Here is a 24238-nt window from a genome sequence, read left to right on the forward strand (position 1 = left end):
AGTGAAGGGCCGTTTTTATCTGTACAAATGCCGCCTTGCACTGCTTTATCCCCTGGCCCAGATCTGGGGCACCCTTTCACGTGAGGTCAGTCAAGGGTCTGGTCCATTCCCCAAATCCAGGCACGAACCAGCGGTAGTAACCAGCGTGTCAGGCTACATTTCACTGTGTGTTATACTTGTATAACTATGCATGTGACAAATAAAGAACCTTGAACCTTGAACCTTGAGCCAGCCCCAAGATGCAATGGCTACTGTTTTCTCCACCTGTAGGCACACCTGCCCGCCTCCCAAATGGTACGCTAACACTGTGCCTCCCTTGATCCAAACGCAGACTTCTTTGGGTTGGCTATGAGCCCCGCCTACATCAGGGACTCCAGGACCACAGCTACCCAGTACACATGCCGGTTGTTACTATGGATGATAACATCATGGAGAAGGCTGTTTTTTCCTTGGATACTGCAGACAAGGGAATCTGCCAGTAGCCCTCGGTTAAATCCAGTGTTGTGAAAAATTAAGCCGGATCTTTCCAGTTAAGGAGTCCAGCAGCCCCAACCCAGGCCATGAGATAGGCATCAGACCATGACACCTCATTCACCAGCCATACCACCTCATAGTCAACATCGCCAACTCACCGTGTGGCCACAAAGAGTCCTTGCCACTTGGCGAGTGTCTTTACGCTTGAAGAAGGGCATAATACAAGCACTTTGTCTCCCATTGAAAATTGCCTGAGTCTAACCCCTCTGTTATACAGGTGCTGTTGACATTCCTGGGCCTGGAATAAATTCTCCCTTGACAACCTTGACAATGATTGCAGCTTTGCTTTCAGGTCCAGGACATACTAAATCTCATTTTTAACTGGGCTTGGGGGGAAAGGGGGAAAACACAATGAAGGCCTGGGGAGCCTCCCACACTGCAAACAACAAAGGGTCTATCCAGCAAGCCCAATTCCTTTCATCCTCATGAATGAACTTGAATAACAAAATAAAAACAAAATAAAAATACTATTATGATTATGATTGTGTCAAAAAGTAGTATAAAAAATATTATGTTGATATTTAGTTTTTGGTTGAAAAAATAAAGGAGTAGTCGTACAGGCAACCAGCAAAGACAACACAAAGGTCCTTTTTTTTACTCTAACTAATGAGAAATTCTTTCCATCTTCAGGGCGCAGTCGACAGATGGAGGCCTATGTTGATGACATATTTGAACCCGTACTGGACAATGGACCTCCAGTGAGTTGTGTTGTGTTTCTTTGCAGTTTGGCTTATAATTTTGTCTTCTAGCTGAGGGCACAGTGACTACTAGGCTAGTATTTCCCAGAGAAAAAAATGTTCATGCATGATAACTTTACTTTCTCTGATACGAAAAACAATGTAAGAAAGGAAAGATATAAAGAGAAAAAGAGAGATGCTTTAAGGTAAAGACTGCTCATTTGATAAATTAGAAATTTAATGCTTGTATATAACGATGTAATTTATACTAGACAGTATGTGCAGGCTAAACTGTGTAGTATGCATTTTTAGTGTTTAGTTCAGAGATATGCTTATATATTGTAGAACATTATTATGTTGTTACTGAATTTGTTAAGGCTTATTTCCAGCAACTCCACGTGTAGTTGTGGCTGCCGTGTCACTTATAATGTGATACACAGCTCATTTTTGTGTGTTTGTGTGTGTAGGACATGGAAAGAGTAGCTATTCTGAATCGCAGGATGAGAGGGGGAGGGGGGATTGGACCGATGCACTCTGGCATGTATGGAGCAGGTAGGAAATTCACACGCCACATGTATTTACTTCGTAGTTGAACTACAAAACATTCTTAAACGTGTAGATTGTTCATAATGTTCACACTAAAAGGTAAAATCGATCTGCTTAGGGGTAGGGGCAGCAGCCTACGCAGACAAAGCCAAACCTCCCTCTGCCAAGTCACCTCCAGCTTATCCAGGGTAACCCCAGGCATTCTCAAGCCAGCTAAGAGATGTAATCTTGCTAGTGTATCCTGGGTCTGGCCCAGTGGCTCCTCCAGGTGGGACATATCCAGAGCACCTCACACAGGAGGTGACCAGAAGGCATCTAGTCAGATATCTGAACCATCTCGCTGGCTCCTTTGAATGTAGAGGAGCAGCAGCTCAACTCTTAGCCCCTCTCAAATGACTGAACTCCTCACCCTATCTCTAAAAGAGAGACCAGCTACCCTTAGGATAAAGCTTATTTCTACTGCTTGTATCCGCACCCTCATTCTTTCAGTCACTACGCAAAGCTCGTGACCATAAGTGAGACAGGGGACGTAGCTTGACCAGTAAATTGAGAGCTTTGCTTTTATGCTCAGCTCTCTTCACCATGATGAAGCGGTACATCGTTTGCATCCATCCATCTTTGGTCCCAATCCTTCTATCACTCACTTCCTCCCCTCTCTCCTCACTCGTGAACAAGACCACAAGATACCTAAACTACTCCACTTGGAGCAGCAATTCATTGATGACCCTGCGTGGGCGCTCCAGCCTTTTCTGACTGAGGACCATGGCCTCAGATTTGGAGGTGCTTCACACTAGGTTGCAAACAACTCCAGTGCAAGCTGGAGGCCAACTCTACTTGCAATGAAGCCTGATGAAGCCAGCAGATCCACATCCACCTACACCTAGAAATTATGTCCATAAAATTATAAAAAGAATCATTGACTAGTGGCAGCTGTGGCAGAGTCCAACAACCACTGGAAATGAGTCAAACCTATTGCCAGAAATGTGGACCAAGCTCACATTTCTCCTTTGGCTCACAACAACAGGCTAGAACACCCCATACTCCTGAGTATGCAAAAAAAAAAAAAAAAAAAAAACAGGACAAAGAGCTGGTTGAGTGTTCTGCATCCAGGACAAAAAAAACTGCATTGACCAGGGTTCAACAAATGGAAGAGCTTTCCTTTCTGCTCCGCCCCCCTGGGGGGCATGAATTACTCATCTTGCCAGGTGGGTAGCAGTGTGATGGGCGACTCTGCTTCCTCTACAGAAGGCATGTCAGTGTGGTTAAAGAGGTCCTCAACGTTTTCCTTTTACCACTTGACCATATCCTCAGTTGAGTTCAGCAGCCCCCCACCCCACCACACACCCTGTGAGTAGAGCAATGCTTTCCCTTAATGAGATCCCGAATGGTGCCAAAATTGATTCAAGACTAACAGAAAGTCATGTTGAATCTGTTGGGCATTTTTCTTGGCCTTCAGACAATAATTCTGATTGCTACACTGCCAGATGGGAAAGGCAGAAAAAGAGAAGAAAAGAACAAAAGGCCAATTCCTCAAGGGCAACTCCAGACTGGAATAGAGTCCAAACCCTCTCCAGGAGATTGGTTATGGAGCCCAAGTAAGTGAGTTGAGATGAGATCTACTATATGTAACCAGTTGAAGGAGCTTGGAAAGAAAGTAACTGGCCTTTTTTAAGTTTCATGAAGACATTTCATCTCTCATCCAAGATGCCTGGTCCCTTGTTTTAGTTCTTTTCATAAGGGTTGATTGAATTACTCTTTGTCTGACCCCTCACCCAGGAACAATTTGGTTTGGGAGACTAGGGGGCAACAGACGCCCCTGGCACCTGGGATTACTAGGACACACGAACTGAAATTGTATTGCTGCTCGTCATATATCTTATACACATTTTTGAAAGACAGGATTTTAGCTTGTTATGTGCCATTTCAACTGCACACTAAAACACCATTTTTACAGGTATGCCTATGACAATGCCAAGCTATCCTTTGGGTAAGTAATTTATTACATTTCTGATATAAAGAATCAAGCCTTCACTTCTTCTTTCATCATTGAGAAAATATTCACTTTTTGTCATGCCATTGATTATGAATGTCTTTAGGCCAGCCAGGTTTGTTCTAAGATCTCCATTTGATATGCAGTTAGGGGGCCCTGTAGAAGGCACACTTCAGTATAGTTAACTAATATAACCGAACACAGTACTGCAAGCCTCATTAGTTTACTGCCTATCCTTCAACATTGAAAAGCGGTGAACCATTATCCCTTCTTGACATACAACATGATATATGTAGTGTTGAATTTGTAGTTTTTTCACATTCTGTTTATAATTTTAGTAATTCTTGATAATTCTTGATCTTTTTAACCTCTTAAAAAGGGGGATATCATTAGCTTACTTTGTAGACATACACTAAACAAGCATAGTTTCACAAACTAGAAAATATCTTTTATAGGTCTAGTGCTGTCTGATTTCAATTTGGAGATATCTAATAGGTGACGATTTTGATCAGGGGTCAGGTTGGGCCTAAACGTACCTGCTGTATATATTAAGCAGTTAAAATAAACATTGTTGTTCTGTTTGTTGTTGTTTTTAAAGCCATTTTAAAGCTGATTTGGTTAATGCTGTTTCTTGGTTTATTCCATGTGGAGTTTTATATCTCATATCTGTGTATGTATAATATATATGTATATCGCTTATACTGGTTATCTTTTAGAATACTCATATGCAGTTTAATTTTTATGTTTTGGATTTTTTTAAGTTATGGATTCAAATAAATTACAGAAAATGTTTCAATTCTCCATATGTTGCTTTCTGTATGTATAGGAGCACCAGTCAACCCCGCAATGCCCAGTTATGGTGCAAATCCCATGATGCCAGCCATGCCAGCCATGCCAACCATGCCAGGTAATTCTCCAACATTTCTTATTCATTTTTTTCAGACCTGGGCTCATATGATGACACAGATTATTGGTAGGTCAACTACCACCTCCTAAGGGACAGCCAACCAGCCTCCTCTGACACTGCCTCCTGGACCCACTGCATCCCCACCCCACCCCCCCTCTAGCACATGACACTCCGCAACATAACCCCATGTCCTGACTTAGTCTAGGGAGTCTTAGCCTACTCACCCCTTAAAGTCTCATTCAGGCAGTCCACCAACTCATTAGTCTGAGGGTGGTAAACGCTGGTCCAAAAGGTTTAATGCCCAGTAGTTCTTCTTGTGTGCAAGACATGAACAAAGTGCCCTGGTCAGTCGGTATCTCTACCCTGGGATCCCGACTCAGGATATGACTTGAAACACTGCACTCTTTGCTGAAATGCAGCACTGCTTTGGGATATTGTGTTGCATTAACCTGCATCAGAACGAATACAAAGTGATATCACTCCAGTGAAATGCCCCCCCCAAACAACTGGTACCAACAACTGTGTGCATTCTTCCTGCATGGGATTGTCATGACTCACTCTGCATAATCTTTCCATAATCATCACAAAATAATTAAATGCCAACGCTACGTCAGGTCGCACTTTGACCATCAACATTTGTGGTCAAAGTCCAACATTTGTCATCACAAGACTGCTCTGGTGGAGCAAATAACTGGAAGTGCAAAAAAACAAAATTATATATGCATGAAATAGTTTATAAGCACTGTGTTTGCGGAGTTTTATATATGTATTTAAATATGTGTAACAATTTGTCATAATTGATCATACACAGCCATGATGATGCCTCAGGCTCCCATGCCTGCTCCTGCTGCTGACCCCATGCAGATGGCAGCAGCAACGCAACAGGCTCTAATCAACCAGCAAGCCCTTCTCATGGTCAGCACTATGATGATCATTTTGTTCACATCCTTTATCACCCCTTCATCCCTCGTAAGGCCAAAGTTTAAATTTCTCCCCTGTCCTCTCAGGCCCAGCAGATGACCATGCAGGCAATGACTCTGTCCCAGCAGCAGGCACAGGAGCAGCAGAAGAAAGAGCAGGAGAGACTGAAGAGGGAGGAACAAAGGCAGAGGGAACAGGAAAGAAGGCAGGAGGATGAGAGGGAACGGAGGCGTAGATCAGAACGGCGTTCTAAGGACCGTTCAAGTTCACCTCCTCCTCAGTCTCGCTCACCCCCACCTGTCCAGTCCAAAGCATCTGCGCCTAAAATCACCCAAAACTACAGTCAGCCTGAGGCAGAGGTATTTATATTAAATATAAATATATATATATATATATATATATATAGTATAGTTTATAGCATATTGTGTGAGCAACTACTTTTCAAAACACTGTCAGTGTGGTACTTGTATTCAGTTGGTTACTTGCTGTGACATTTTTTTTAAAAATCCTTGCCCCCTTGAATTTCTGAGCATTACTGCCCACTCCCACTTTCCCTCTCTGTCACATCCACCCGCTCCCGCAATATTTGTATCCAGTCCTGCCCACACCCACAGACTCATAGTTTTCACATGGCGTCAGAGCTAGGGGGATGCATCCACCTAGAGGGAAAAACAGTACTGCAGTCCTTTGCACTCCTTTGCCATCAATCACAGTTTAACAAACCGCCAGATAGTTGCTGTGCTGTCGAATGCACAAATCTACATTTATTTACAGCTGCCAGAAGAGCGTAAAGTATTGCGCCAACACGCCTCTCCTAACCCCACCTTAGGGAGTGACCTAATCACACCAATCCCTGCTTCTCCACATTAACCCCGCCTGCATTTTAAACTGTAGGAATGATTCACTGACATTGTGAAAACTTTACTGTTATGACACAACATTAAAGTGACAAATGAATACTTTTCTGGTCCTACACTGTAAATGTCAAAATGAACAAAACATACTTTTTCCATGTGGTAGTTTATTTGAGCTAGTTATGTACTGCTTTCCTTTGCTTTAACTATGAACTGTTTCTTGTTCTTTACCTCCTACATGGCAGCATTGTTTGCCCGTCCAGACTGAAATTACAGGTAGCTGTCCGTACTTTGAAACTATTGATCCTGGGAGCAGTGTAATGTGAGGGATTCTCTACAACATACGCATAGATGTGACTGAACTGGAGCTCGCAGATTGTTAATCAAAAATCCCCCCAAAATTTTTAGTGTACAATCTTTTATAAATGACTTGCAAATACATACATATTATTCAATTGAAATGATGACTGACTTGTTTCTGAAAACAGCTGGTCAATACACTTACAACGTAGGATACAGACAGTGTTTGCTTTAGTCTTTCAATTTGGATTTTTTACCTCAAACTCTGTGAATGTGAAACAATAGTGTCATGTCATTATGCACTTCCTTCTCCTTATCGTTTAAATGTTACTTTTACAGCCAGAAACAGAAGTAAACTTAGATGCAGATGAGCTATACTCTGTCAAAGATAAGAGGGACTTCTTCCAGAAGATTGGTGAGTTCAACAGCAAAATGTTCTTTCTTGCTCAAATGTATCATTCACAAGATATATGTTTGACAGATTATTCAAGTCATGTATAACATTTATAAATTTCTGCAATAACCTTTTCCCTTTCACCACGCTTTTATCTCTAATGTATTGGTCAGATTCATGCCCAAGAATTTTTCTTGATTCCATATTTTCTTGAATGCTTGATTCATGACTTTGTAAAGCCAGGGGTTTAGCCTATTGTTTATTTTTGTTAAGAAGGTCCTCAAGTCAAAATATACAAATTAAATGATTTTAGGCTGCAATCTTTATGGAGTTGATTTTGACTAGTCGGTCCATGTTGTGATGTTTTTATGTTTTACAGGAGGTTTAAATATTGTTTTTCTATTTATAGAATTCAATTTGCATTTTCAGTGATTGCTCCTGTAGTGTTTTTTTTAAGTCATGGTTTTTCTTAATCCCATTTTCTTGTGCTGTCCTACAGCCACTCAGCCCAACCCTAAAGACCCTAAAACCCTAAAGACACGTCAAGCCCCAAGCACAACCAGACAGCAACAGCACTCACCTCCATTAACTTCTCCTTTGCCCCCACCTGTAGCAGCTAAGCCAGAAGGTAAGAGGATTTTACAAGTTCAAGGGTTCTCTGAACTGATCCTTCCTCTAAAAAGCTCATTTTAATTCAGATCATTTAGGGTAATCTCCAAACTAACTACCAAATAAATGGTAAAATGATAGCAAATAATAATATTTTGTACCAAAAACATTATGGATTCAAGTCTTTTTACACGTGAAAGTCTGAGCCAAGGTTTATAGAATAGAATAGAATAGAATAGAATAGAATAGAATAGCCTTTATTGTCATTGTACAGAGTACAACGAAATTGGAGTACCACTCCCTTGGTGCAAGTTTCAATAATAAATATAAATGTAAAATATAAAAAGTACAAAAAAACAATCGTAAGTACTCAAACAATAGTATGTACAATATATACAGGATAGCAGCATTAATATAATGACAGTATGAATAGCAGCATAATATAATGACAGTGACGGTATGGAATAGGTTCAATTGTTTTTGTGCTTATTTACTACGGTGATAGCTCTGGGAAAGAAGCTATCCCTGAATCTGTTTGTCCTGGTTTTATGTGACCTGTACCGTCGGCCTGACGGTAATAGTTCAAACAGTTGGTTGCTGGGGTGAGAGTGGTCCTTGATGATATTGCCAGCTCTGCTGAGGTACCGAGAGTTTGCAGTGACCTCCAGGCTGGGCAGAGAGCAGCCAGTGATCTTCTGGGCTGTGTTGATGACCCTCTGCAGTTCTTTCCTGTCCGCAGCTGAGCACCCTGCATACCATGTTGTTATGCCGTACGTTAGGATGCTCTCTATGGTGGCTCTGTAAAATGTCACCAGCAGCCTCTCCTCCAGGTTGTTCCTCCTGAGCACTCTCAGAAAGTGGAGATGCTGCTGGGCCTTTTTTACCACCACCGTAGTATTTGCAGTCCAGGAGAGGTCATCAGATATCTGCACGCCCAGAAACCTCATGGAGTGTTCCCCCATCCACACGTTCCCGTGGATGTAGAGTGGGACCGGGTCTGCTCTGCCCTTCCTGAAGTCCAAGATAGGTTCTTTAGTTTTCGTGGTGTTCAGTTGGAGGTTGTTAACTGAACACCACTCAGTCAGTCTGTTGACCTCATCTCTGTAGTCCGACTCATCCCCCCTTGAGATGAGTCCAACCACTGTGGTGTCATCTGCGAACTTTATGATGGTGTTTGAGAGATGGGTAGGGGAGCAGTCGGATGTGTAGAGCGTAAACAGGAGGGGACTCAAAACACATCCTTGTGGAGACCCGGTGCTGAGTGTGATGGTGCTGGACCGGTGGGGGCCGAGTCTGACAGACTGTGGTCTATTTGTCAGGAAGTCCTTGATCCAGAGGCAGATGGGGGTGGAGAGTCCCAGGTGAGACAGTTTCTGGACCAGGATCTCCGGGATGATATGATTGAATGCTGAGCTGAAGTCCAGAAAGAGCATTCTCACATAGCTTCCTCGGTGCTCCAGGTGACTCAGCGCAGTGTGGAGCGCTATGGTGATGGCGTCCTCGGTGGATCGATTTGTCCTGTAGGCAAATTGGTGGGGGTCCAGAGTGGGAGGCAGACCGGCCCTGATGTGCTGACAGACCAGTCTCTCAAAGCACTTCATCACTACAGGCGTAAGTGCAACAGGCCTGTAGTCATTTGGGCTGGCCACAGCTGTCTTCTTGGCGATGGGGATGATGGTGGAGATTTTGAGGCAGGGCGGGACGGTGTTTGATGACAAGGAAAGGTTGAAGATTTTAGTGAAGACTTATGTTGTTTGCATGTTACATTGTTTGTTTTTAATTTTGCTTAAGCATTTTTATCATGCAGCTAAGAACTTGACATAACATACCATTATTCTTACATTATTTACTATTTGGGCTACCTCTCCTTATATGCAACAGTGTTACAATACTGCTGTTTCTTTTTTAATCAGGATTCTTTGCTCTCCTGTACACTTGCATTTGAACTTTTTACAGTATTGTTGCAGCATATTTTAATTACAAACTCTAACTCCTCCTTCACTGATGTGTTACTGTAATTCATTGTTCCTGTCAATAGCTTCAGTGATGACCTTTCATACTTAATGAAAATTGGCCAAAATACTGAACCATCAAAGAAAGTGGGTTCGGTTCAGATAATAGTCCGAGCCAAAAACTTACATGTGAAAAGATCCGTAATACAATCTGCTGCTAATGACTTGGTAACTGATGGCACAGGGCATCTTTACTGCAGAATTCTGACCTCAGCAGGCTGTTTTGGTGCCACTATGGATCAGCAGCATATTAGGAAGGCTTGCTAGTGTTTATATCTTACATTTCCTGCGTTTTGTCTCCCATAGTGAAACATCCACAAAGCCCACCTGCAAGGGAAGTTGACCCCCCAAAAGAAAAACCAACCCCAACTCCCCTCACTAAGCCTCAACCTGAACCCACTTCCAACATTCGGGAAATCATCAAACAGTTCAACAGCCGACCACAACCAGAACCCGAACCCTTTCAGCCCGTCAGGTCTGAGCACTTCATCCTCTGTGTACACATTTCCATTAAAGCCTGAAATTGAAGTTTCCTTTAATCATCTGGATACTGCTTGAGCATTCTTTATATCTTACATGTGATGAAAAACTACCAAAGATGAGTCAGCATAAATGTTGGGGGGGAAATGGAAAGGCATTTTAGATCGTCAGAGGTTTGAGTATCACTTTAAACATAATTGGAGCTTTAACCAAATTTTGGTGAATGTGTCCAGTTTGCAGCCAGTCACATGGCTATCCTGACCAATTCAGTCTGTTGATGTCGCCAGCTCTGATGTTACTCCTCTAACAGACCATAGGAGGTACATTGCACTCTCTAAAACAGACTGAGAGAAAATCCCTGACATTTTGCTGTTCACTTGCATCTCTGCGTCCTAAGGACATAGAGCCAGTTTATTCCCTTTTTGTGTACAGACTCAGGTTGTAAAAGGGTCACCATCCCAGGTCCTTAGAACTTTGGGGATGATGTCATCGGGGACTGCAGCCTTGCTCTCGTGTAGTTTCTCCTGCTGTCACTTAACCTAGCCAAAAATTACAATAGGGAAGGGGTTCATTTTATGGGGAAGTTGAGGAAAAGGGAAAAGCGCTGAAAGTAGTCGAAGTTTATGGAATCCAGGATGTGTGATGGAGGAAGCACCACAATGGTATAAACTAACCTAACCCTGTTAAAGATATTATTTAGCTCTTTTGTTCTCTGCAGATTGCCCACTGGTTGTCCGTCTCCCACCTTACACACAGTGGTTTTCTTCTTCCCACTCTATAGCATTGGTGGTGATGTTAGGCCTCCTGCTCTCTTTGTTTGTACGCCAGTATTAATTATGAGTCAGAGATTTAGGTATCTTTTCCCTGGAATTTAAAAAAAAAATGTAAAACTAATGTTTAAATGTTTAAATGTTTTTTTTGTTTCCTTTTATCAGATTTTACATCTTAAGCTAGCTCGTTTTACTCATATTCTATCAGTTCATAATAAAACTTGTTGAGAGCGTGCATGTAAATGAAACCTTAATAGAATTGTCTTGTTTTCTACATATCTTTTTTCTCCTCTTTGCAGACACCCTGCAAAATCATTTGTAAAGAAGAGTAACCCCAAAGAGGAAGCTCTGGCTAAGCTTAAAAACAAAGCACCAGTGGCACAACAGAAGGTCAGAATACAAACAAATAACTAGAAATCTTTTTTGTTTGTTTATGCAATTACACTCTTAATTAGGTAATTCTTTAACAGTTTGACATCCTTCCTGTATGTAGAAACAGTGGCTGCCTCCTCCACCCCCTTCTCCAAAGACCCGTTCACCACAGAAATCTCCACCATCAACAAGGGGTCGCAGAGTCATCTCCAACAGCATGAGACAGAAACAGCGCTCCCTGGAGGACCTGTTCAGCTCCCAGCAGCCCCAGCACCCTCCTCCTTCTCCCCCTGACTCCCCACCACCTTCCCCAGGCTTTCAGGACATCCCTGAGCCACCATCAATGGCTGCTCCATCAATAAGTGGGTGTCCCCTGACTTCATGTTTCCCCATACATCAGCATTATTCTGTGACATATTTGGCTGATAAATAGCATCGGCCGACAACAGCTCTATATGCCCTCATATAGCTGAGGGTATGTATCTTTGTCAGTAACTTTAGTTTACTGTGTATTAACTATAGATGATGATATGCCAGAGGACGAAGGCATTCAGTCCAAACTCCACCGCTTCTCTGCTGGGGTTTACTTCTCATACTACAACATGCCAGGAAAACTGTTCCTGCGAAAAGAAGTAAGATTTGCATGCACACAAAAACAATTAGGAGGTTCACTTATATGGATACTGTTTTGGGTCCTTCTTACCATCGTGAAGGACCCATCAAATAGGGATGCAGTGGGTTTTGTGGAAACAAGATTGTTATAAGAGGAGAAACTCCTTTCTTGAAAGACCAAGGTCTTTCATAAAATTCAATTTTGTTTCTGCCAAATCCCAAGCGCCTTCAGGCAGTTGCCTCAAGGTGTTTAAGGTAAAACGCAGTAATACAATAATATGCCCCCTTTAACCAAACACTTCACGACAGTGGAAGGGAAAAGCTTCCTTTAAACAGGAAGAAATCTTCAGCAGAACCGAAATTAAGGTGGGGGTGATGGACGGAAGACAGGACAAAATAATCAATGTGCAAGAGAGTCAGACATTTATAATAACTACTGAAAATATAGAGTGGTGTGTAAGCACAAAAAACACTCAGTGCAGTAGGGTAGCCGCCAGCAGACTAGGCCTATTGCAGTGTAACTATGGGAGGATTTAGGGTCCCCTGATCCAGACCTGCTTTATCAAAAAGGAAAGTTTTAAGCCTAATGTTGAAAGCAGAAGAGTCTGTCTGGCTCCTGAATAGTAGCTGGTTCCACAGAAGATGGGCCTAAAAGCTGAAGGCTCGGCCTCCCATTCTACTTACCATTCTTGTTGTTCTCAGGAACCACAAGTAAGCCAGCAGTCTGACAACTGCTGTCATTACGCTCACTGCACAATTCTGGAGCAATTGAACGCATTTGCGTTTTTTAAGAAAGCCAGAAAATAATTGTTATAGCAGTCCAGCCTAAAAGTAAAAAATGTGTTAATATTTAAGCGGACAATGTGTTACGGCCGAGAGGGCCAGGCTGTGGGTGTGGACTCAAATGCAGACACAGAGGGAGGCAAAACGGGCGTGAACACAGTGCTTTATTTACAGTGCCTAGTTAACTTACAAAGCAGGAAACTATGAATGCTATGAACTGAGAACCATGAGGTCAAACTATGAACATGAAACTGAGTGCTATGACTAGGTGCTAGATTTCATGGATGGATCCTGGGAATGGAAAAAGGGGCAGCGGCTTGGATGGAGGTACGCAGTCACTATAATGAGAGGAGACAAGTAGTCAGTGGCAGTCTAGTGAATCACAGCTGAAGGATTAGACTATGGTGGTTAGGGCTTACGCGTTGCAGGTTCAAGTGTCATGCGAGGAGGGGGTGTCCAAGGGGTTCTGGGTGAGGAGTGTCCAGAATATACTTGGAGTGAGGGACTTGGCAGGGAGGCAGGCAGGTGTAGTCCAATGATGGAAAGGAAGCAACCAGATGACAGAACCAGCATCCAGGCGGAGATGTGAGTAGTTTAGTTTGGGAAGTGTGACTGCCAGGTGGGTCGTGAGTTAGCAGAAGATCTGGTCTGTTGTGAATGCTGGTCTTATATGCTGGTGACTTGATTGGAACCAGGTGTGGAAGCTGGTGGAGCCCAGCGGAGTGGAAAAACCCCGTACTCACCCGAACCATGACACAATGCAATTAAAAACGGCATTTCACTACACTTGGAATTTGAAGTACTGCTGTTATAAGTGTGTTAGCCCTGCGACAGACTGGTGACCTGTCCAGGGTGTACCCCGCCTCTTGCCCTATGACAGCTGGGATAGGATCCAGCACCCCCGCGACCCTGAAAAAGATAAGCGGAAGCGAATGGATGGATGGATGGATGTTGTTGTAAGTCCATGTTAGTAACTGCAAGTTTTATGTGCAGGTTTTTTACCCCAGAGAGATGTTTAACCAGCCCTATATTCTTAATCTGTTGTGTGAACAGGTCTGTATATTTCTTTTGTTCATCTATATATCTGATAGACATGGTAGACACACAGAGTTTGGAATTCTGTAATACTCTATTTTTACTTTTTTTTTTTTTTTTTTAGATAATCAAGGACACTTACTCTGACAGCTGCGAGAAGATCAGCAAAGAGGAGAGAAGGAAGATGAAAGATCTGCTGGGTAAGATTTTGACAGTTTATCATAAACCTTAATGCGACAATGCTGCTTTTCCAATCATTATCCGCCAGTGGCTTGAAAGAATATGACTCAGTTACACCATTTTTGCCACCCACAATAGCAAATTTCAACATAGGAACAACTATAAACACCATCCAGGACAACAACATGAAGAAGAGGATTGTCATTGCAGCTCGAGACAACTGGGAAAACTACTTTACTCGTCTGTTCCCTGTGAAGGTGAGCAGACCAAAAAATCAAAGTAAAAAACATCCAAACTGTACTGTCTGTTCTGTGATCAGTCGAGTTCGGTTGCTGCTTCTCTGAGCTTCACTGCTCTTTGTGTGTTTAGCCAGCTGTATTCTACAATATACACTCTTCCACACCTTTATTTAGTATAACTATTCAAAAACAGGTACAGATTCAGGTTATTCTATCTAAGCAACCAATCAAATAGCAGCAACTCAATGCATTCAGGCATGTAGAGGTCCAAGAGGACCAAGAGGTCCTGCAGATATTTCAACATATATTTATATATGTTTTAATATTTCAGTAGCTGCAAATCTACCAGGATTTTCCCACACAGCCTTTGTCAATCACACACAGTTTTGTATGTGATTAAGATAAGATCTTATTCTAGCAGTCAGCCTCATTGATCATATGAATAGGGCATCTAACTAGCCAGAAATTTAAGGTCATCCAGGTCGTCATGTGTTCAAGAAATTCCTGCATTCTGGATAGATAAAGCTGGGTATCGTCTGCAAAGCAATGAAAACTTATGCTGTGCCTTCCAATTATACTCCATGTAATTAGCTACATTAAAAACGTAATTAGTCCTAGCACTAAACCCTTGGATTTCCATAATTAACATTTAACATTAACATTATGTGTGAAGAGGACTTCCCTGTTACATGAACAAATTGGAGTTTGTTTGATAGATATGATTCAAACGGATGCAGCACAGACAGATTATGTATCAAACTGCACAGAAAAGTTGTCCGTTTGGTGAAAGAGCTTCCCCTGCAGCCTTTTATTCTGTGACACAGTTTACACAAACACCCATAGTAATTGAACTAAGATTTACAAATTTAAGTAACACAATTACAACATTTAACAATTTCAACCTAACAGATTGGATGGGGAAAAATGTGTGTAGAGTATGCAGGGTTCACCATGAGGTTATATTACTCTGATTGGTTGAGTATCTCCATGGTATCAGCTGGAAGATTGCACTATATGAAAAATAAGATTGTCAATTGATAAATTCAGATTCAACATTACTCTGGATTGTTTCTGCCCATTTTGATGTTTTTATTATAAGATAAGATAAGATAAGATAACCTTTATTAGTCCCACACGTGGGAAATTTGTTTTGTCACAGCAGGAAGTGGACAGTGCAAGAGTTATGAGGCAAAAATTAGAATACAATAAGAATAAATACAGTACACAACTGTACAGAATAGAATAAAATAAAATACTATATACAGTAGAATAAAATAAAATAAATATACAATAAGATAAAAATAGGATACAAATACAAATACTATATACAACTGAGTAAAAATACAACGATGACAGAAAGGATTATTGCACTTAGTATTATTGCATATGTATGGATGTGTGTGCTTGATCAGTTAAAGTCTTTATTATGGAGTCTGACAGTCTGACTGTATAATAACATATACAGTATGTTCAGGGGTATATGATTGAGATATTGGGTCTTGATTGAGACACTAAAGTCATGAGCTGTGTAGTTTAAAGTGCAATACAGTAGAATCTATTGCACTTTACACTTCTTACAGATATTTATTTGCAAGCATCTCCTGTTTGTACGCAGCCAGACAGTGGGGATGCCCAGGTGTTGGGTGTCTCTCATCGCGGGATTCGTCTCCTTAAGATGGTGAGGGCATTGGGGATAAACCCCAAACATCTCCGGCTACTCAGAGGTTACAGGTAAGCATTTGCATGCACAAATTCACAGAGTAAGGGTATTTATTTGAAATACTTTCTCACTGTGTATGTACATTCTACATACTATCCATTTTTAATATTAAAATAAAAAATCTCATCTGGATCCATAATATACATGCTAAATAAATGATATAAAACGTAATTATCTCTACGTAAAGTTCATTATTTATTATCCTAAAACAGTCATTCTCAAACTGCAGGCTCCCTCTAGTGGTACACAGGAAGTCTCTGAAAAATATTTAAGATTAAATAATTATACCATGTTCTGACTGAGGGATTTCTGAAAAATTAAAATGCACAGCTCGGCCACATACGCTTTTTTTTCCACTCGATAAAAGTTAACGTAAGGATTCCCGATGGTTAGGGACAAATGCAATCACATGGCAGGGTGCTGTAAACAGACCAAACTTCAGTCAGGAGAACAACTGAGATAATCCATCCACAATATGAGGTTAGTCATTAATATACTGCTGCATGGGCTGGGCTGTAGTTAGATCGTAAGGGTTTAAAAACTGGGCTTTAAAATGAATAGTGGTAATAAAATCTGAGAGAGGCCGACAGTGATCACTGCCTTTTTTTAGGGGCTTGTTCAGATTAAATAGAACAAGATACAAAGCATTAAAACATGTTAAAAACACAACAGCCTTAATAAACACAGTAGTTTGGACCCGGAAGCAGGGTTATACGTCATCACTTAAAGACCAGACATCCCACCTACAGTTGTTATTATTATCATTTGTCACATCCTGTTTATGACAATTAAAATGAATAACATTCATATAAGAAATAAAATTGTCTCATGTAAACTGGATATGGGTTTAAATAGGCCTATACTACTGTACTTTTATGTCGATCATAAGTTCCATAACTTTAACACTGGGATTGCCAGGCTTCTACCGTTCTACCTTTAAAAGCCGGAGAGCAGTCAAATGCTGGAAGTGGAAGCTAAATTGGCTAGTCATTCATATGTATATTAGGTTGTTACCTAGGAATTCTGGAGGGAGGGGAGTGGGGGTGAGTGATTGAGGGGGTGGGGGAGTGGAGTGTTTCAGTTTGCCATCTTAGGGAGAAATCAACACATGTCCTTTGTATGTCCTTTGTTGCTGACATTTATTGATGAAAACAGTACAAAAAACCAACCATTTTGTCAGGGGTTAAGACATTTGTTCACAAGTAAGAGAAATAAGACACTGCAGACCGACTCAGAGAGTATTAAGACATGCGCATGGGTGTGTGCCTCTCAGCAAAATCACACACACTCAGCGCAGGCTGGTTGCTTTATTTATAAGGCAAAATGGGTTACATAGTACTTCCTCTTTTAACCGAAAGGGAAAAGGCCAGACATTACCTAAGCTTATCTGACCTCTGCACACAAACTAAGAATAAAAACATAGAAGTATAATCAGAATCAGAATCAGAATCAGAATACTTTATTGATCCCTGGGGGAAATTATTTTTTGTTACAGTGCTCCATTTTAAACCAACATTAAGACAAGACAGACAATACGCTAACTAAGAATAGTACAATATATACATATATATACATACATACATACTTAAGTCACTTATAAATAAATATTTGGAAAAGAAACATGTGTAGTTGTAGCAGCAAACAGTGTGTTAAGTGGATGCGTTGTACAGGGAGATGGCCACAGGCAGGAATGATTTCCTGTGTCGTTCAGTGGTGCTTTTCGGTAATCTCAGTCTCTCACTGAACGAGCTCCTGTGACTGACCAGCATGTCATGGAGTGGGTGGGAGGTGTTATCCAACATTGTCTTTATCTTGGACAGCATCCGCCTCTCCGACACCACCTTGAGGGAGTCCAGCTCCATCCCCACAACATTGCTGGCCTTACGGATCAGTTTATTAAGTCTGTTGGCATCTGCGACCCTCAGCCTGCTCCCCCAGCATGCAACAGCATAGAGGATCGCACTGGCCACCACAGACTCATAGAAAATCCTCAGCATTTTCTGGCAGATGTTGAAGGACCTCAGTCGCCTCAAAAAATAGAGACGACTCTGGCCCTTCCTGTAAAGTGCTGTGGTGTTTTTAGCCCAGTCCAGTTTATTGTCAATGTGTACTCCAAGGTATTTATAGTCCTCCACAATGTCAACACTGACCCCCTGGATTGAAACAGGGGTCAAGTGTTTCCTGGTCTTCCTGAAGTCCACGATCAGTTCCTTGGTCTTTGCCACGTTGAGCTGCAGATGATTCTGCTCACACCACGTGACAAAGGAGTCGACCACAGCCCGGTACTCTGTCTCATCATCCCTGCTGATGCATCCAACCACCGCAGAGTCATCAGAAAACTTCTGAAGATGGCAGGTCTCTGTGCAGTGGCTGAAGTCTGTGGTGTAGAGGGTGAAGAGGAAGGGGGAGAGGACAGTCCCCTGTGGTGCCCCTGTGTTGCTAATCACCTTGTCAGACACACACTGTGGGAGACGTACATATTGTGGTCTTCCTGTCAGGTAATCAACAATCCAGGACACCAGAGAAGCATCCACCTGCATCGCTGCTAACTTATCACCCAGGAGGGTCGGCCTGATGGTGTTGAAAGCACTGGAAAAGTCAAAAAACATGACCCTCACAGTGCTCGCCGGCTGGTCCAGATGGGTGTAGACACGATTGAGCAGGTAGATGATGGCGTCCTCTGTTCCGAGACGAGGCTGATAAGCGAACTGAAGGGGATCCAGATGTGGTCTTACTATGGGTCGCAGCTGGTCCAGGATGAGCCTTTCCAGGGTCTTCATGATGTGGGAGGTCAGTGCCACGGGCCTGTAATCCTGGGGGCCACTGGGACGAGGCGTCTTTGGTACAGGGACGAGGCATGATGTCTTCCACATCACCGGGACCCTCTGCAGACTCAGACTCAGCATAAACAGTTTATGAAAGACTCCACACAGCTGGGGGGCACAGGCCTTGAGGACAAGGGGACTCACTCCGTCTGGTCCAGCAGACTTGCCTGAGTGAAGTCTCCTCATTTGCATCTCAACCTGGTATTGAGTGAAGGTGATGGGTGGGGGAGGGGTGTCAGGAATCTCACAGGAGGCAACATGTGAAGAGAGAGGCTGGCACAGTGGTGTGGCTCTGGATTCCAGGCTGACTGCAGGTGAGGTTGTGGGGGTGGGAGCAGACTATATCACTATATCACACTTATCTGACATCACACACACTGGGTTAAAGAATACATACTTGTATACTTGTCAAACATCTCAGACACTAAAGTAAGGAATGCATTATGTTCTCTTTAACAATAAACTTGGTTATGTGAAAATATATGAACACTCGATTATAAGGCACACTTGATTATACTTGATTTCATAAAAATCCTCTCACATTTCCCTCCTGTTGTTAATATATTTCACAGGTTTTAATCAATGCATAGTCACTTGTTAGTCACATTTTCAACTTGCATGTCATTCAGTGAAGTATTTAAACAACAGTTCTGTAAAGACTAGAATAGGGATTTTCCACTCTTTCCTCCATATTCAGCATATCATATTGGCGATAGGGATCCTCCATATTCCTCTGAACCAAAACATAGTTTCCTAACATACGCTTGAACATGTTTGACATTATGCTTTTCAGACATGGGATAATACAAGCAGTGAAAAGGCAAAATAGTAACATCTCATTGAAAAGGGCCAACAGGCCTTTAATCAGTAAGGATTTCCAGGAGCCACTCAGCAACCAGTCCCACCAGCCTTGCTTAACGGCTACGTAGTCCTGCTGCTGAGCGTCTCTCAATTGTTTCAGAACATTCAAAGCATTTGTCATGTTTAATGAGTGTATGTTGTCAGGTATGTAGGTGCAACAGGTGATGTTGAACAACACGCAGAGACCTTTCTCTGCAAGAATAATGTCCAAAGCTACTCGATGTTGCATGACAGTGATGCGGATTGCATCAATTTCTTCATTCTGTGCTTTGTCAATGCGGGTGGAAGCATTCAAAAACAGTCCAAAACGATAGTCTAAAGTCTCTATTTGTAGTGCGTGCTTTCCTACTCCGATCCAGGGAAACAAAGCGTGCATTACCTTCTGGCCGTTGGTCCAGAGTTGTAACTTACAAGCACCTAAGCACAACAGCTTTGGGGCTGGGGCTGGTGCTGGTGCTGGGGCTGGTGCTTCTTCTGGATTCATCGGGCTGGTTTCCTCAGTCATCTTGTTGGTCTTCAGGCGTCCCTGGTGTCGTTATTGGTTCTTCTCCTTGGTGGGATAGGTCACTCTTTTACTATGTGTCTGTTCTTCAGGATGACCTGGTACACCTAAACTTCTGGTGAGTAGACTGCCAGCGAAGTGGAGTGGCGGGATATACCCAATCAGCCCTTCCTCCACCGGCAGATCACCTGGAAGCTAGGGGAACCGGCGTCTTATTGTGGTGCAAACACTTTCTTCACGTGGCTTTGATGGATCCACGAAGGTCGTTCGGCTATCTTACAAGCTGTCGGTGTAGTAAGCAACACCTGGAAGGGCCCCTCCCACCTCGGAGCACTCCAGTTTTTCCGCTGGAGGACTTTAATCAGAATCCAATCACCGGGGTTCAACCTGCAAGAGACTGGAGATAGATCACTCGGCAGTTGATTGCTTAGTATCACTTCTTTATTCTCAAACAGTTTTGTCATCCATTCTGCCATCGTTGTTTCTGCAGGAAGCAGGGTGCTGGGGTTTAGCTGATTACACTTCTCTATAGTAATGTGTGAGTGTGAGAGCAGAATACCTACATAAGAGAGTTGTCTCCGAAAGCTTGAGTCAAAACTGCCTTCATGTACCCCGCTACCCCCATCGACATGGAGAACAAAAGGTTCTTCATAGTCTGGTAATGCTAAGACGGTACATGTTTGCAATGCTATTTTTAAATCAGTGAAGGCTTTTTTTCTGCTTCTAGGGTCCACTGTATTTTGTCTTTTAATGCTAGGTCTTTTCCATAAATTAGGTTCTGTAGTGGCTGGGCCAGCAGTGCATACTCTGGGATCCAGCACCTACAGAAATTGCACAGACCTAAATAACTCATCATTTGTTGCTTAGTTATTTGGTTTTGCTGCATTTTGGACTGCTGTCTTTCTGCTCTCTAGTAGGGTGCGGCCTTGGCCTGTTAGCTGATGTCCTAAATAGATGACTTTATCACTCCACAGTTGTAACTTGTGTTGTGATACTTTGTGGCCTTGTTCTGCCAGATGTTGCAGAACCGTCATTGTGTTTTCTTTACAATCATCTTGTGTATGGCCTGTAATCAATATGTCATCTACATACAGCAGAAATTTTCCTGGAGCAGAGAGAGAGCAAAGTGACATTGATTTCTTTAGAGCTTCTGCATACAGTGTTGGGCTATTTTGAAATCCTTGTGGTAGCCTCGTGTATGTGTATTTTTCATTATCAAAAGTAAATCCAAATAGATTCTGTGAATCTTTATGTAAGGGAACAGAGAAAAATGCATTTGAGAGGTCAATCACCGAGAACCATTGTTCTTTTGGTGTTACTTGATTTAAAATGATATGTGGATTTGCAACCACTGGAGGTATTTGCTCTGTTACCTTATTTATTGCTCTTAGATCATGAACTAGGCGATATTTTCCAGTATTGGCCTTTTTTACTGGAAAAATTGGTGTATTACACGTGGCTTTATTAGTTTTCACGAGAATACCTGCTTTCTGCATGTCTGCTATTACTGGCCTAATTCCTTCCTTTGCTTCTGCACTCAAAGGTTATTGTGGTTTCACAGGCCTTCTGGCCCTGATGCTGACCTAACTATCAGAGTGTCATTAGAGAATCTCATTTTCACTTGAGGCATTTTTAGATACCTTCTAGTTTTTCAAAGAATTCACACATCTTACATATTTCAAACTTTGAAGTTTTTTGTTTTGTGTATATATATATTTTTTCCTAAACTTTGCATTGTTCATAGCTCACAGTTCTAAAACTGGGCATTTGTAAATCATATGCATTTGTAAATCATATGCCTAATCACTATGTGTCACCATAATCCACAAGTATTGGCACAAATTTGTTTCCAAACCAACAAAATAATCAAAAAACAAAAACAAACAAAAACATACATGAGTCAGGATACAAAAAGACAAAGAAAAATGCTGCCAGAAACAGAGCAGAAGTGTGAGGGGAAACTGAGCTCACAGACAGCTGCATGTGTTCGCTTTTAATAGCATGCAGCCTCTGTTCTAAAAAAACCAATAAATAAAAAATAAAAGAAAATGTGTAACATGCTTATCAACTTAGCGGTGTCCACACATTTAATTCAGCTTCATAATCCTGTAGGTTTAGTTATTATCTACAGGGTTTGGCTTATTAGTTGTTATTATAGATGTGCTCTGTATCGCAGTAATATTTATCTAGGATAAATGACAGGTTTTCAAGCAGGTTAAGTGCCTCTATGCACCTAATTGGTTTAGATATTGCTTTTATTTTCTTCATCTCATATTTCATTATACTGAGTTTGAGCAAACCTTTAAGCTTGATGCAGACTACTTCATAACAATTGTCCATCTCACATCATACTGGCTAAGATACTTCTTGTCAATATTAATATTATATTTTTTATTAATTATTATCATCTTTTTCTCTCTATATAATAACAATAGTATATCACAATATTTTATTAGTGTATATCACTATACTACTACTGAGCCAACTTAATAGTTAGGATCATCTTACTCAGCAAACAGATAATTTATAGTTCATCCAATCTGTACAAATTTGCTTTTTCTCTGAACAGGTTTGTGCCTAGTTTTAGACTGGTCTTCTGTTTGCCTCATCTCAGATCCAACCTTCAGATTATTATATTTTATTTTGTATCCATCAGGGACTGTGAGTGAGCTGCAGTCTCACCCACCCTCCAGGATGGAAACATTTATCTTTTCACACACTTTCCTTGGCTGAACAATGACACAGCCTTAATCTACCTTATGCATCTCTCTTTTTTTTTATAGAAAAGGTCTTCATATGAATGATTTCCTTTTATTTATTTCATACAATCTGGGCATGATGGGTCATAAATGCACTGATTTTTGCAGCCACGGCCACTATCTCTATGTGACATAAAAGGGGATCAGTTAGATGCTGTTTTGTCACATGTCCTGAGGCTGATTTCACAATTATAGTGTTTTTTGAGAATGTTACATTTGGGACTTCTACAGTTAAAACAGTTTTACAAGCTCCTGTGTCCCAAAACATTTTTTAACGGCACACCTTTCACATATATTACAACTGTTGGCTTGTCTTCTGAACCTAACAGTAGTTGTTCTACATTGTAAACCTCCGCTTCATCTGTTTCACTTCCTTCCTCTCGTGCTAGTCATTCATCACTTTCCTGTTCCTGAATTACACTCCTGCAGTCTCGAGCAAAGTGCCCGTTTTTTTCCACAATTACAGCATTTAATCTCTCTTTTGTCCCTTCTTTGTCCTGCTTTTTACTTTCTTTTGACTTTTTTCCTCATATAGCTCTTTTTGCAAAGCGGTTTTTAAAGCATTTATTGAATCAGGGGTGCATTTGCCTTGCCAAGCTGGACAATATATTTTATGTGGATTTCTCCATCTTTTTGCACTGATTATTCCTGCATTTGAACAGGTTTTTTTTTTCTAACCACTCTTCATCTGCTGTTAATTTTACTTTAGCTTTAGAATTACCCATTTTGAACTAATTACGTCAGAACTGTGACACTGTCTCTGGTATGACGAAGCGGGCAGGTTATCAATAACAGGCTTCTACTCTCCCACTATTTGAGAGAGCGGTTATTGATTTTACGTGATGACGCACAACCTTATCTCCACTCCAACCAGTTCGTGAGTGTACACAGGAAAACAGTTTGAGAAGCGGTTCGACCGCGTATTGGGTCGTAAATGACAACTCACTCCTCTTAGTTAACACAATTAGAGCGCGCTTTTATAATTTTTATTGAGATTTTCCGTATTTTCGTTGTGCAACCTTCTACCTGTTCCGTTGCAGCCACTCCCAGAGCGACCGGAACTCGTTCCGTTCAGCTGCTACCCAGAGCAACCGGAACTTTTAATAGCGATTTCTAGAATCTCGCTCTTGCCTGTCGTCTCTAAGTCCCTCTTGGACTGAGATCTGTCGGCGCTAACCAGGTTTACACACTATTTTAAAGGAAAATCTCAATATCAACGTATTTTAGCGCTTGATGGAGTGCAGTGTTTCATATTCACCTTACTGTGGCGCTGCGTTTTGGATCCGGTTCATCTGGTCCTGGCGCCGTGGGGCCTGTATAAGACGCTGACCGGAGATCGAATGGTCCCGGTTTTTC

At 41.8% G+C, this 24238-nt stretch overlaps 1 protein-coding gene across 1 annotated transcript in view; it reads left to right on the top strand.

Moving 5' to 3' along the window:
- LOC146662928 (unconventional myosin-XVB-like) overlaps positions 1-24238 on the top strand; it is a 71866-nt gene that overhangs the window by 33397 nt on the left and 14231 nt on the right. The window contains exons 12-27 of the mRNA XM_085415504.1: positions 1165-1232; positions 1679-1763; positions 3712-3744; positions 4574-4654; positions 5466-5569; positions 5662-5934; positions 7069-7144; positions 7623-7751; positions 10051-10219; positions 11294-11384; positions 11488-11728; positions 11889-11998; positions 13755-13814; positions 13921-13996; positions 14115-14233; positions 15831-15946. Of these exons, the coding sequence (XP_085271630.1) occupies positions 1165-1232; positions 1679-1763; positions 3712-3744; positions 4574-4654; positions 5466-5569; positions 5662-5934; positions 7069-7144; positions 7623-7751; positions 10051-10219; positions 11294-11384; positions 11488-11728; positions 11889-11998; positions 13755-13814; positions 13921-13996; positions 14115-14233; positions 15831-15946 (1831 nt within the window). The remainder of the gene's footprint in view (positions 1-1164; positions 1233-1678; positions 1764-3711; positions 3745-4573; positions 4655-5465; positions 5570-5661; positions 5935-7068; positions 7145-7622; positions 7752-10050; positions 10220-11293; positions 11385-11487; positions 11729-11888; positions 11999-13754; positions 13815-13920; positions 13997-14114; positions 14234-15830; positions 15947-24238) is intronic.

This window comes from Rhamphochromis longiceps, linkage group LG8 (genome assembly GCF_057381845.1).
Source record: "Rhamphochromis longiceps isolate RC_006_pf linkage group LG8, R_longiceps_female_GT1.1, whole genome shotgun sequence".
In the NCBI taxonomy this organism is placed as follows: Eukaryota; Metazoa; Chordata; class Actinopteri; order Cichliformes; family Cichlidae; genus Rhamphochromis; species Rhamphochromis longiceps.